This window comes from Vipera ursinii (assembly GCF_947247035.1).
Source record: "Vipera ursinii genome assembly, chromosome: 2".
Lineage (NCBI taxonomy): Eukaryota > Metazoa > Chordata > Lepidosauria > Squamata > Viperidae > Vipera > Vipera ursinii.
In genome coordinates this window covers 49317289-49330118 of record NC_139513.1, presented here as the reverse complement: position 1 = coordinate 49330118, position 12830 = coordinate 49317289, and the positions used below count along the sequence as shown (strand labels likewise).

Here is a 12830-nt window from a genome sequence, read left to right as displayed (position 1 = left end):
AAGGCAAAAACGTATGTTGAAGATTATGAATTGGCATCTTCTATGTTGTGGGTGTGTACAGAAAGGAATCAGTAGATTGGCAGTAGTTATATGTTGAATAGAGATAATGGAGGAAACAAAAGCAGAGACAACTCTGCAACATTCTGAATAAATCTAATCCAAGGAAGCTGAATGGGGGAGTAGGAATAAGGCAGAAAGACACAAAAAACATTATTGGTCTGTTTGGAAACTCCCAAAATGTCAATTTGGCAAGTAACTGCTTAAAAGACACTGTTTGTTTTGGATATGCGATTTAATTGTTTTTATTTATAAAAAACAGTGAATGACTACAAATACAAAAGGGTGACTGATTTGATTTTTGTATAATTAAAGAATTGGCAAAACATAAAGGGGCGATGAATTATTCCATTTATTTATTTATTTTGGGGGAAAAACAGACTTGAAATAAGACAAAAGCAGTAAAAGAAGTAAGAATGCAAGGTCAGAAATTATGTGGCAACGACAGTGAGAGAAAAAAACTGTGAGAACTATATTAAGAAAAGGATGCAAATTGTAGCCAGCGAGAGAAAAGGAATCGATCAGATTAAAAGAAGCAGAGAAAATGCGGAGACTCTAAATTGCTTTAGAAGTAGGTGAAGAGCTTTGAAACTGAAATGAGGGAACGCTGAAAGGAATATTTTAAAGATTTGTACAGGAATGATAATGATAGGTTGAAGAGTAGAATTCAAGAAGTATTAGTGTCTAGACCAGGGGTCGGCAACCTCGGCTCTTTTATGACTCGTGGACTTCAACTCCCAGAATTCCTGAGCCAGCATAGCTGGCTCAGGAATTCTGGGAGTTGAAGTCCACGAGTCATAAAAGAGCCGAGGTTGCCGTCCCCTGGTCTAGACTCTAGAACGTAGCTGATAAATATTGTAAGAATATTGAAAAATGGCAAGATTTCAGTTACAGATTATGTAGTTGGAGAAAACGTAAAATATGGGTTGTTTCAACACACTTGTGTAGATTGCATCTGAATTTGAGCATTGGACGAATGCTATTATTGCTCGTGTATATAAAGTGAATACAAAATTAATAAGGGGTTTGTTTCTTAAATGTGGCTAGGCAACGTTTGGCGAATTTCTAATTGAAAGGGTGTGACAGTGAGCAAAATTTGGGAAATGAAATGTAGCTTTATGGCAAGTCAGGGGTTGTGCCTGTGGACAGATTTTCGCTCCTCAGCAGGTCATTAAGAAATACAGGGGGGGGGGAAGAATATCAGAAAGTAAATAGGCTGGAATTATGGAATGTTTAGCAGTAAAAAGAGGTTGAAGATTAGTTACTGTGTTCAACAAGGGTAGTACATGATGGAAGTAAAGCAAGAGTGAAAATAAAGGGGATGCTTAACAAATGGTTCAGCACAGAGCATGAGATAAGGCAAGGATATCAGATGGCCTTTTGGTTTTAAGTAACACATGTTTATCTTGTTAGAGATGTGCTACTGGGTGTGTGGATTTTTGTATCCAGCTTATGCTTTGTTCTTGGTTGAAACATAAATAATTTCCAGTGAAAGATACATGATTCAGTGAAGAGTAATAATCTGAAAATTGATGTAGCAACAAAGGACATTCTGACAGGGGAAATTCGGTGAATATTTCATCAGTGCAAGGACACTAACTCACATAGATGAATTTGTGTACTTTGATAGAATCTTTACCTCAAGCTAGAACAATTTAAAAAGGTGAAAATGTTGCCAGAAAGATAGGAGATGAATACAGTAGTCTTTCACTTATGACCATAATTGAGCCCAAAATTTCTGTTTCAAAACAAGACAGTTCTTAAGAGAATTTTGCTCCATTTTACGACCTGTCTTGCCACAGTGAATTGCAGTTGTTAAGTTAGCAACCTGGTTCTTAAGTGAATCTGGCTTCCCCATTGGCTTTGCTTGTCAGAAGGTCACAAGAGGTGATCACATGACCCCAGGACACGGCAACCGTCACAAATATGAGTCAGTTGCCAACATCTGAATTTTGATCACATGACCGTGGGGACGCTGCGACCGTCACAAGTGTGAAATACAGTCACAACTTGCTTTTTTCAGTGCTGTTGTAACTTCGGTCACTAAATGAACTGTTGTAAGTTGAGGAGTACCAGTATTATAGTGTGTTATGAGGAATTAATATTCCTGAATGAAGCCAAAATGACAGTTAATACAGTTTCACTTTGTTATATGGTACTGACAAAGTACCATAAACAGTTTGTGAATGTTGTCAGGCTTCTTATAGGCCAGGGGTAGGCAACCTTGGCTCTTTTATGACTCGTGGACTTCAACTCCCAGAATTCCCGAGCCAGCATGGCTGACTCGGGAATTCTGGGAGTTGAAGTTCATGAGTCATAAAAGAGCCAAGGTTGCCTACTCCTGTTAAATATAGGCTATTCTGAAACCAGTTTCAAGAGGCATCTCTACTACTAAACTAAGTAGCAGTATGAAAGAGTGACTACCAAATATCAGCATGAAGTTCTACGCTTGTGTCTGTTTTCACTCGCCTGCATTTTATAGCGGACCAAAAGGACCTCTTTTTGTGTGAGGGAAGGCCAGTTTCATTTTGTCCCTTGTTTGGGCATTGACTAGAACTGGTACCAAGCCTCACAGATGTGATGGATTAATTTACAAGGCTAGAAAGTTTGAAGAAGTGTAATGAATGCTGTTGGAGTAAACTACTTTTAACTATGCTTCCTTATGTCTTTTAATTTCTTTTCCGTTATTATTTCTTCCTCTTTTTCTTCACTCCGCATTTACCCCAAAGCACCACAGCATGAAGGCATGCGTGTTGGCTCTAGAAAGCTTGGAGGGTCACGATGCATTCCCAGCTTTCTTGAGAGGCGGCCAATTAGCAATAGCACTAGCACTTAGATTTGTATACTGCTTCATAGTACTTGACAGCCCTCTCTAAGCGGTTTACAGAGTCAGCATGTTGCCCCCAACAAACATTTTACCGACCTCTGGCAGTGAGCAGTAAGTTAGCCTATAACCGTGGTGGCAAACCTATGGCACGGGTGCCACAGGTGGCACGCAGAGCCCTCTCTGTGGGCACCCGCACTGTCGCCCCAGTCCTAGGCCTTCAGCTGGGTTTTATAAAACCTTTTCGCCATGTGCCAAAAAAAAAAAAGGTTCAATCAATTTCAACTTCTCGCGGGGAAAAAAAAGATCTCACAAAATTGGAATTGATTGATTAAACTTTTTAGTCCCACCCAGTCTGCCATTACCACTGCAGACATGCCCAGCCAATTAGCCACACCCACCCAATGGGTTATACATGCCCAATGGGCCACGCCCACACGGCCCCCGACAATACATAAGTGGGTTTGGGGGGTTGCAGTTTGGGCACTCGGTCTCTAAAAGGTTCGCCATCACTGGCCTATAATACTGCATTCTAATCACTGCACCACCATGCCTCCTGTCCAACTATGTGATGAGGGAGCTGCAGCTTGCAAACATTGAAGAGTATCTGATTAGAGTCAAAGAATGTTAAGTAGGCAAGATTAAAACTGCTGAGGAAACCCTAGGTGCCTGCTTATTATATCATTGTAGTTGCGCCTAGTGCATGTGATTACATTTATTGCATGTGTGTCACTGGGTTCATGTGCGACATGTGAACAACAGCAATTCAATTACATCCTCCTGCATCAAACAACATGCTGCTTCAGACACCTGACGTATTCTTGCTGCTCTTCTAAAAAATAAGACGCAAAGAAAAAGCTCTCTCACTCCCACGTTACAGAACTGAATATATTTCTTCACTTAGCAGCAGTTTGGATGAAAGGTTTATTAAGACATTTTTCCTGTGCCATTGGAGCATTTCCCCTAATCAGAGGCTTGTGTGCAAATAAAAGGTGAGATTCTTTTATTCTTCCTTCGTTTATTCTTTCTTATTTCTCTTATTCTTCTGTATTTCTGCCTCGAGAATAAGCAAAGTTTGGAAGCTCTCTTTACACCCCCAGATCCTGTTTCCTCTTGTCGTGATCGATTATTTGAACATACACAAACTGATTATTTTTCCTTCTCCCAGTACCTCCATCAAACTGTTACTAATTCATTTATAAGCCTGAGAAATCAGAATAGGATAGTTCTTATTAAAATCGAATTAATTATTTTCTTTTTCTCTCTGTCGCTTGCAGGTAGTTCTTTTTTGTAACTACGCGTAGATGTAACCAAGCAAGGCTTTTGCTGCATAGCATTATTATTTTTTTCATTCTAGATGTTTTAAAGAGAATCCAGATATTGGCCTGTATTTTTTTAGTACCTTATCAATTTATTTTTCTAATCCAAACTGACTAATCCAAACAATTAAGAAACAGCCGAATAACCATTTAGTTTTTTCAGATACGGATAGGAAAACGCACCACTGGTTCTTAAAGGGAATCCAGCCAAATGTTGGGAATGTCAACTGCTGTCATATTAATCCACAGGGTAGAGAGCCATTTTGCAACATTCAGATCAAATATTTTTTTCCCCTTTTCTAAAAGGATTTCTGAATTTACAATTGTTCTTAAAGAAACAGCATTTTAAAACAGTGAATTCAACTCTTGGCAGTAGGTATGGGTATAACTGGGGTGGGGGGGCGAGGGAACAGTTTTCAATCTGAGAGAGAGAGAGAGAGAAGAAATTGAAATTGATTAGAAGGAGTAGCATAGTTACTAATTAGGTTACCAAACTGATCAGGAAAAGGTCAAAACGAAAAATGCTCTTGTCACAATGCTTTCTTGGAAGTACCCTTTCCCCCCCCCCCCAGATCCAGCAGGCCCCTTCCCTCCTGGTCTTCCCAGAAGCTGTTAAAGCAGACATGTCAAACACAAGGCCCGGGGGCCGGATCCGGCCCGCAAAGTGGTTTCATGCGGCCCGCGAAGCCACCCTGGAAACAGTGAGGGAACGGCCCCCACTGCCTTGGCCCTGGCCCAGAGACCCTCCTTCTGCCAGAGACCCTCAGATCTGTCCCACTCTTGCCCAGACCCCCATAGGCAACCTTGATGCGAACGATGTAGAGCTGGCCACGCCCACCCAGTAGGCCATACACACTCTAGCCACGCCCACCCAGCAGGCCATGCCCACCCAGGCCACACCCACCCGGCCCCTTGAGGGCAACCGCAATGCTGATGCAGCCCTCAATGAAATTGAGTTTGACACCCCTGTGTTAAAGAGTTGCTGTTTTATGCAAGCCTTGAAGTGATGTGTGGCCAGGGCCCAGGCAGTCTCTGCAGTTGTTATTCGCATGTGTGTGTGTGTGTGTGTGTGTGTGTGTGTGTTTGGTGCACTGCACATGCTCCGTTTTGCTGGTTTTTATTCTTATTGCCTTTATTCTTTTATTAAGGTTGTGAGCTACCCAGGGTTATGTTACATGTAGGGGCAGCTATACAGTTTTTTTAAAAAATAAATAAATTCTATACATGCATGTGAAATGGTCCTGCTTCCCTCTTCCAAGATACTTCGTTATTTCAAAGGGGTGACTTTGCCTAGGAAACAGATGCAAGGGCTGGATTCAGATTCAGCTGTTGGTGAACATTCAGTTTGTTTTTGTATATGTTCCAAAATTAGAAAGCATAAGATAAGACTCCGATTGAAGACGTTGCACGCTGGACTGATGATGGAAGTGTCAGTGGAGACACCCCGGATAGTATCTTCGAACATTTTAAACCAGACGTGTCAAACACAAGGCCCGGGGGCCGGATCCGGCCCACAAAGTGGTTGCATGCGGCCCGCGAAGCCATCCTGGAAACAATGAGGGAATGGCCCCCACTGCCTTGGCCCTGGCCCAGACACCCTCCTCCTGCCAGAGACCCTCAGATCTGTCCCACTCCTGCCCAGGACCCCATAGGCACCCTTGATGCGAACGATGTAGAGCTGGCCATGCCCACCCAGTAGGCCATACGCACTCTAGCCATGCCCACCCAGTAGGCCACACCCACCCTGGCCACACCCACCCGGCCCCTTGAGGGCAACCGCAATGCTGATGCGGCCCTCAATGAAATTGAGTTTGACACCCCTGTTTTAAACCCTACCAAGAGATGGGTCTGATGCGGCTTAGAAAAGTGCAGATTATTTTATATCATTGCGAGTCATGTTCACCAGCTAAATCCTGTTTTAAAAATTATTGTAACTGTTTTGATACCTAGGAAGACTGTGCTGATGTCTTTAAAAGAAAAAAAAATGACAGCTATGGTTTTTTGTTTTTTTTTCTGTCATAGATGTGAGCGACTAGAAGAACAGCTGAATGACCTGACTGAACTTCATCAGAATGAAATCCTCAACTTAAAACAGGAATTGGCCAGCATGGAAGAAAAAATAGCTTACCAGTCCTATGAACGAGCCAGAGACATCCAGGTTAGCAGTTGTTTGTATTTGCACTTCATTTAAATTATGTTGAGCATGTTTCACAAACATTGCTCTATTTCAGTTTATATTTTAATCCTCATTAATAGGATTAAAAGTACTGTGTTTTAAATCCCAATTTATCTCAGTTCTGTGACCCTTACTGGAGCCAAAATCATTATACCTTTGCAAAATTTATTCAAATCCTATTAAGAAATTCCTGGTGAAGAAAAAAAAGCTGGCAGTTTTACAATAAAAATCAATTCATTTCCTGGCAAACCTGCTTCCATCTTTAGAGAGAGTTATAATAAAGGAGCCATTGTTTATACCATGACAGACAGTAATTTTATGGTATTGTTCCTAGTAAGGCTATATTTGCTATTAATTTTAATGAAATCATACAGATGTAGAAATAAAAAGAGTAACCGGTGTTACAGTATATGTCCATCTCTTCAGGAAGCAGCTTTTTCTTGTTACTTGTCCAAATAAGGAACTTCTTGAAGTTTTTTTTTTAATCTGGGTATATAAAATATTTAAAGTTAAAAAAAATCTGGAATGTTAAAGAACTGAGCTGTATGTTCACTCAGAATATTGGTTTATCCCTTACAAGAAGGCTAATTCTACATGATGCTGGTAAACCTTTGCACTGAAATAAATCTCTGCCATGTGGACCTTTCCAGCAGAGGATTGTGTAGAAAATTATGTTTGTCCCAAAAGTGCTGTTCAAAAGGCAACTGGACCTTTGGTTTTTCCTTGAAAATGTTTTGCTTCTCATCCAAGAAGCTTCTTCAGTTCTGAAGTTCAGTTCTAAAGAAGCTTCTTGGATGAGAAGCAAAATATTTTCCGGGAAAAAGAAGAAAGTCCATTTGCCTTTTGAACAGCACTTTTGGGACAACCGTGATCTGGATGATTGAGAATCTCCATAAATTATGTTTGGCCTCTTCCCAGCTATGCTTCAAATATAAGAATATACGAGAACAGGAAAAACAGTGGGGGAGACAGGTTTAAGAACAAATTAAGTAGAGGAGAAATTTATTACCCCCATTTTGAATCATCCTATCATTTGGCAGGGGTTTTTTTGTGTAGGAATGTAACATCAAATGCAAAAGCACAACTGCAGATATACTTTTAACTGCACAGTCTACCTTTTTCTTGGTTATGAATCTATAGAGGTAGCATACATGGACATTAGTAGTGGACATCTTGAGGGTCACACTGATTGCAGATGATTCAGTGGCTTTTTTCACCACTTGAAACTTTTCAAAACCCCATCCAGAAAAAGGGGGCTCTGCCCCAGTCCATTTTTAGAGAGTGATTCCTGACATACCTTGCAAATCTGGTGCGGTTCTCAAAAGCTACAGAAGTTGTGCACTCCTGACCTAAAAGAATGTATTTACATCAGTGACATTATTTCTGCTTCAGCATAAATTATACTTGGATGTTATTACTATAACTGGACTATTTATACCAAGAACTGTGACAATGTCAGGTTTATGACCTAAATGTCTGTGCAGAGGAAAATAAGCGGGTAAGTGAAATCAAGAGACAGTTATCCTAACCTGAAAGACTTTTAATTCCTCACGTTCACAACAGAAGCTTTTGATGTGATACCATGAATTGTGAATTACTTTTATGTGGCATTTATTGCCATTCAAAGTACTACAATTTCGTGGACATTATGCCAGCCATATTACAGATTAGGGCTACCAAGTCTGGGCAGTAGAAATCCTGATAACTGCTAGATAGTAGCGGAGAGATACAAAAACTAATATCTGTTAAGTTATCCATGTTTTTTTGTAACCCAGTTATGTAGGAACAAGCCTAGAGAAACCTTAATTTTGCTCCTGGATATGAAACCAAAGGAGTTAGTCACATCCTGCAAAATGTGATTGCAGCTCATGGAATCCCAAAAGGCTTTGCAGGGTGTGTTTAGCATCTTACTTAGGAAATGTGCCAGGCTGCATTTCTGATTATTATCCTGTCGGCTTCTGGCAGCTGATGTTTTGTCAGTGGACTGCTTGACATGTTACATGTATGCCTAGAGGTGCATTCTGTTTGGGTAAAAAAGCCTAGTATAAAGTCTCATTGATCTCTCTCCCTCCCTCCCTCCCTCCCTTCTGAGATGACTAAGCAGTTTTCTTGTGTTCAACAGGAGGCCCTGGAAGCCTGCCAGACCAGAATCTCCAAGATGGAACTGCAACAGCAGCAGCAGCAAGTTGTCCAGTTGGAGGGCCTTGAAAATGCCACTGCCAGAAACCTTCTGGGCAAACTAATAAACATCCTTTTAGCTGTGATGGCTGTCCTGTTGGTGTTTGTCTCCACCGTGGCCAACTGCGTGGTCCCCCTGATGAAGACTCGCAGCAGGACGTTCAGCACTTTCTTTGCCTTGGTCTTCATTGCCTTTCTGTGTAAGCACTGGGACGCCATTACCAGCTACTTGGAACGCTTCTTTTCACCCCCCAGATGATGACAAGAACAGGCCCGTTGCCTCGCCCACTTGGCAAGGAAGCGCATCAAACTTAGTCGGCAGTTCCTTCCTCCACTGAAGACGTAACACGTCCGAGTGTGAATTTGTTTACAGTTAAAATAATATTTTCTCTCTGAGACACATTGGCAATAGTGAGGGGGTTTTTTTTTAGAGTTTATTAAAGAACTTTTTTGGTCAAAAATCCTGAACAGTTTTTATGTAGCACGCTTCTCTTTGGATGCAAATCTTAATATTCTGTATGTGTACAGAGATAAAACACAAATCTGGAGCACACCAATGAGCAAATTAAATTACGGCTCAACTACTGTACTAAACCAGGTCGGAAGAGGAAAAGACAATGACATAAATTCTAACAAAGATAATCCGGTGCATAACGATACTCTGATTATCCTACAGTGCTACTGTGAAACCTGACCACATTCTGTGTCTGAATGTATAGATAGCTTCAGGATGGCTTTCTCTAGTGAAAGACCAATGCAATACATGGAACTTTCTGGATCTCTTCCTGGGTTTGCCTCTTCTGCTGTTAAACTTTCTGGCTAGAAGATATATGAAGTGGATTAGTTCTACTGTGTACAGTTCCTGCACAGTTGTACTACAGTATTTTGAAGTAGCCCTTTTGACTATTTTAAGCAAAAGCCCTTGGTTGCACTTTGACTGTTTTTTAATGTATGTATAGTCACAGATTTAAAAATCCAAATGGCATACTTGAAGAGTGTAATACTCAAACTCTCAGTGCTTCCTTATTGTTTCTAATAGGATTTTTTTATTCTTATTGGGGGATTGTTTTTGAACTTAATGGTTGAGAGCATCATCTCTCTCTATCTTGCTCTCTTTGAATAAAGAAGTGACGTTCTTAAATGAAGAAGCGTGTGAATAAATACGAGCTACCGTGTTCTGAGATGATTTGGAAGGTTGCAAATAAATGTTTAATGTATCTCAAGTGCAAACCTGTTCAAATGTGACCTGTTTCCTCCTTCATTTCCAGACCTGGCATTAAGAAAACAGACGATCTGATCCCTCCGGCCAGTTCATATGGCCTTTGCTTTGTTTGGAAGTAAATGAGGAACTGAAAATCTTGTTCCTGGTCCTGTTGTGTCTGGACCAGGTATTTTAAATCCGGGTTTATTTTAAGAAAAATGAACAGGAAGTTTTGAAAGCATGAGTGAGTGAGCTGTTCCGAGAAGAAAACTAGGGAGTCTTAATATCAGTAAGAAATAGGACTTAAACTTTAAGTTTAGGCTCCTCCATGCCAAAGTTGGAGTGGTAGCTAAGATAGGCTACAGTCGGTCAGCTTCAGATCTATTGTAAAGTTACCCTGTGTCTCTTAAGGAAGGCATAAATGCTTAAGGAAGCATCGAGTCATTAGGCCAATCCTTCAAATAGTACCCGAGTTAATGTGTTATTCAAACCTGCCCTTGGGAACTGAAACCAAAGCTGTACTACTAACAGACTTAACAGTGTTCACGCTGTTGGTACTTTTTTATATTTAGAGTCAGCCTCTTCAACCTCATTGTGTTCCCCATATAGGACATCATGAAACCTCTTGCATTAGGAAGATTTGGTGGCAGCTGAGCATTGTCAAGAAGTAGGGAAACAAAAGAGCAAGTGAACTGTATTCCCCCCACACACACAGACACACACATACACACACTCTGTTACTCAACACATGCTCGAAACAGGTTCTTCCTGTTTCAACCGTGTAAAACAAGAACTCGAGCAAGTTACATATGTAAGTGTTCCAAGCAGAATTTGCCTTTTGCAAGACACACATTTTAAAAAGCTGTGGCATGAGCTGCTTGTTACCTCTACTTTCATTGCTTTTTCAATGAAAAATGTAAACAGGGCCTAGAAGTATAAGAATATTCATCCTGTTAGTAAGTCTTCAGCCATGGTGTCATGTTTTTCCAAAACTTTTTTTAATGCTGGCCAACAAGTTTTATATTTGTGAAATTCAGAATTAAAACTCTTCGTTCTGTTTCTCTGCGAAACAGTTAGGTATTCTTTCACATTGCCGGAATATAATGATTTAATTCTAACTTGACCAGTGTTTTGTCTTAAGAGCCTAACAATCCCAAAATAACCTATATAACCTGGAAATGCATATGGAAGTTCTTACTTGTTCGGTTTTATTATTTAAATTTTGTTTCTCTCCCTTCGCCTCAGTTAAATGGAGCTTGGCCTTCTGACTGTAAAACAAAGAAAACCTATATGCATAAAACCTATATAGAGAAACTCCCTTTTGCTTTAGAATTAAACCGTGATTCATGAGGTCTGGCATATCATTTTCAGAATTGCAGTTCTTTATACACTCAGATCCTTAACGCTAACATGAGTCACAGGTACTGAAAAAAAATATCTACGTGTTCCCTCAAGGAATTTGTCAATTTGAAGAAATTCTGGCCAATAACTCAGCATTCTGTTGTCCTATAGGGGTAGATGGTTAATATTTGTTTCTATTCACATTTTCCTTGGCCTGTAATTTCAAATTTATGTTCACCGCTCCTAAACATCTCAATACCACTCCACTTTTCTGCATGCTCTTAATGGTAAACTAAATTAACTTAAAAGAGGCGTGATTTGGACACAACATGAAATGCTTAAAGTGATTCCCTAGGACGCCTTTGTGAAGTACAGAATTTTCTGTAGATAAGCTTAGCACAGCATATCAACAAATAATGACCTAGATGAGTATTCATTATTCACTATTTACCAAAGTCTGTTAGTGAATACTTCATTGCTTTTTCTTGTAAACATTTATGATTTCTGAATGTGTATTATTAGATAAATGCTATACCAGCAAAAAAAAGGAGAAATACGGCAGAAAATTTTCAGAATTTTCCCCAAAAGATGTTTTGGTGTATGATTAAAACAGGCTTTCAATACAATATAAAGGTTTCTGTTCATATTTTATGAAATTGCATCCAATCTGTTGAATATTCTAACACGACCCTTTTCATTTTGCCTTTTTTTGCTAACAGAATTCATTCTCACTGCATCAAATTATTTAACAAATGTTAATTGTTTAAAAATGCGACCATAGTTTTAAACTCCTTTAAACTCCCTTTGCAAGCATTTTTGGGTTATTTGTTACAGATAATGTTTGCAAGTAAGTGAGCATGTGCGTGTAGCATTATTACTGATGTGGCCCTCCTCAGTTTTGTATTGATTTTCCAGAGTTTCCTCTTTAGATCAGTGATATGTAACATATAAATAACGTATCAGATGATCACAAAAAGAAATGAATGTAACAGATTGTATTGATGGGAACAACAGTTTAGCATTTTTTCAATGCTTCATAACATATCTAACTTGATGGTTTAAAAAAACCTGAAGATACTGTGTTTAAACATTGTCCCCCCAACCATAAATGATATATACAGAGTGTGATCCCTGTATGAACTCTGTGATAATATCAAGTGTGTTCATAATTACTAGTTTCCTAATCTGTTTATTTTGCATCAGTGGACCCCAAACAATTCCATTTGGCTGGGATATGCTGTAGGTTATGGGACTGGCCAAAAGTCTTGATGTCTTTTGGTTCTTTCGATGGACCTTCCAAAATTAAAAGTGCAAGCAATGGGAGCCAAGTTGCCAGGTGATGATGGGTGGCTGTCAAATTCTTTAGCAGTTTTGATAAATTCCGAATGTGGCAAAAGAGTTGTATGTGTGTATCTGTGTTGTGTAGGCCAGGTGACATTGTGCATTAGTAGGCAACTGACACAACTGTAAGTGTAGTTTTTTTTTTAAAAAAAAAGTATAAAATAAAAACTCACTTGCATGGGATGACGAGTATGGCAGACACTGTAGTTTATAGAACTTTTAAGCTGCTAACTGTTGAGAAGGATTGACATTTGTCTTGTCTGGTAGTCACAGGTTTGTCTGTGACTCATGCTGTATATAAAATTCAATAAAACCTCATATTCACAGTTGTGTGACTTAGTTGTTGTGTGAGAAACAGTATACACCAAGGAAATAATTAATGGTAAGATAAGA

General features: G+C 39.7%; 1 protein-coding gene across 3 annotated transcripts in view; it reads left to right on the top strand.

The window, feature by feature from the left end:
- The window catches only part of TMCC1 (transmembrane and coiled-coil domain family 1), a 126750-nt gene extending 114171 nt beyond the window's left edge, over nucleotides 1-12579 (top strand). For all 3 annotated transcript variants that reach the window (XM_083353832.1, XM_083353831.1, XM_083353833.1), the window contains 2 exons: nucleotides 6223-6358; nucleotides 8499-12579. In XM_083353832.1, the coding sequence (XP_083209958.1) occupies nucleotides 6223-6358; nucleotides 8499-8813 (451 nt within the window). In that variant the 3' untranslated portion in view covers nucleotides 8814-12579. The remainder of the gene's footprint in view (nucleotides 1-6222; nucleotides 6359-8498) is intronic.
- The last annotated feature ends 251 nt before the right edge of the window (nucleotides 12580-12830 follow it).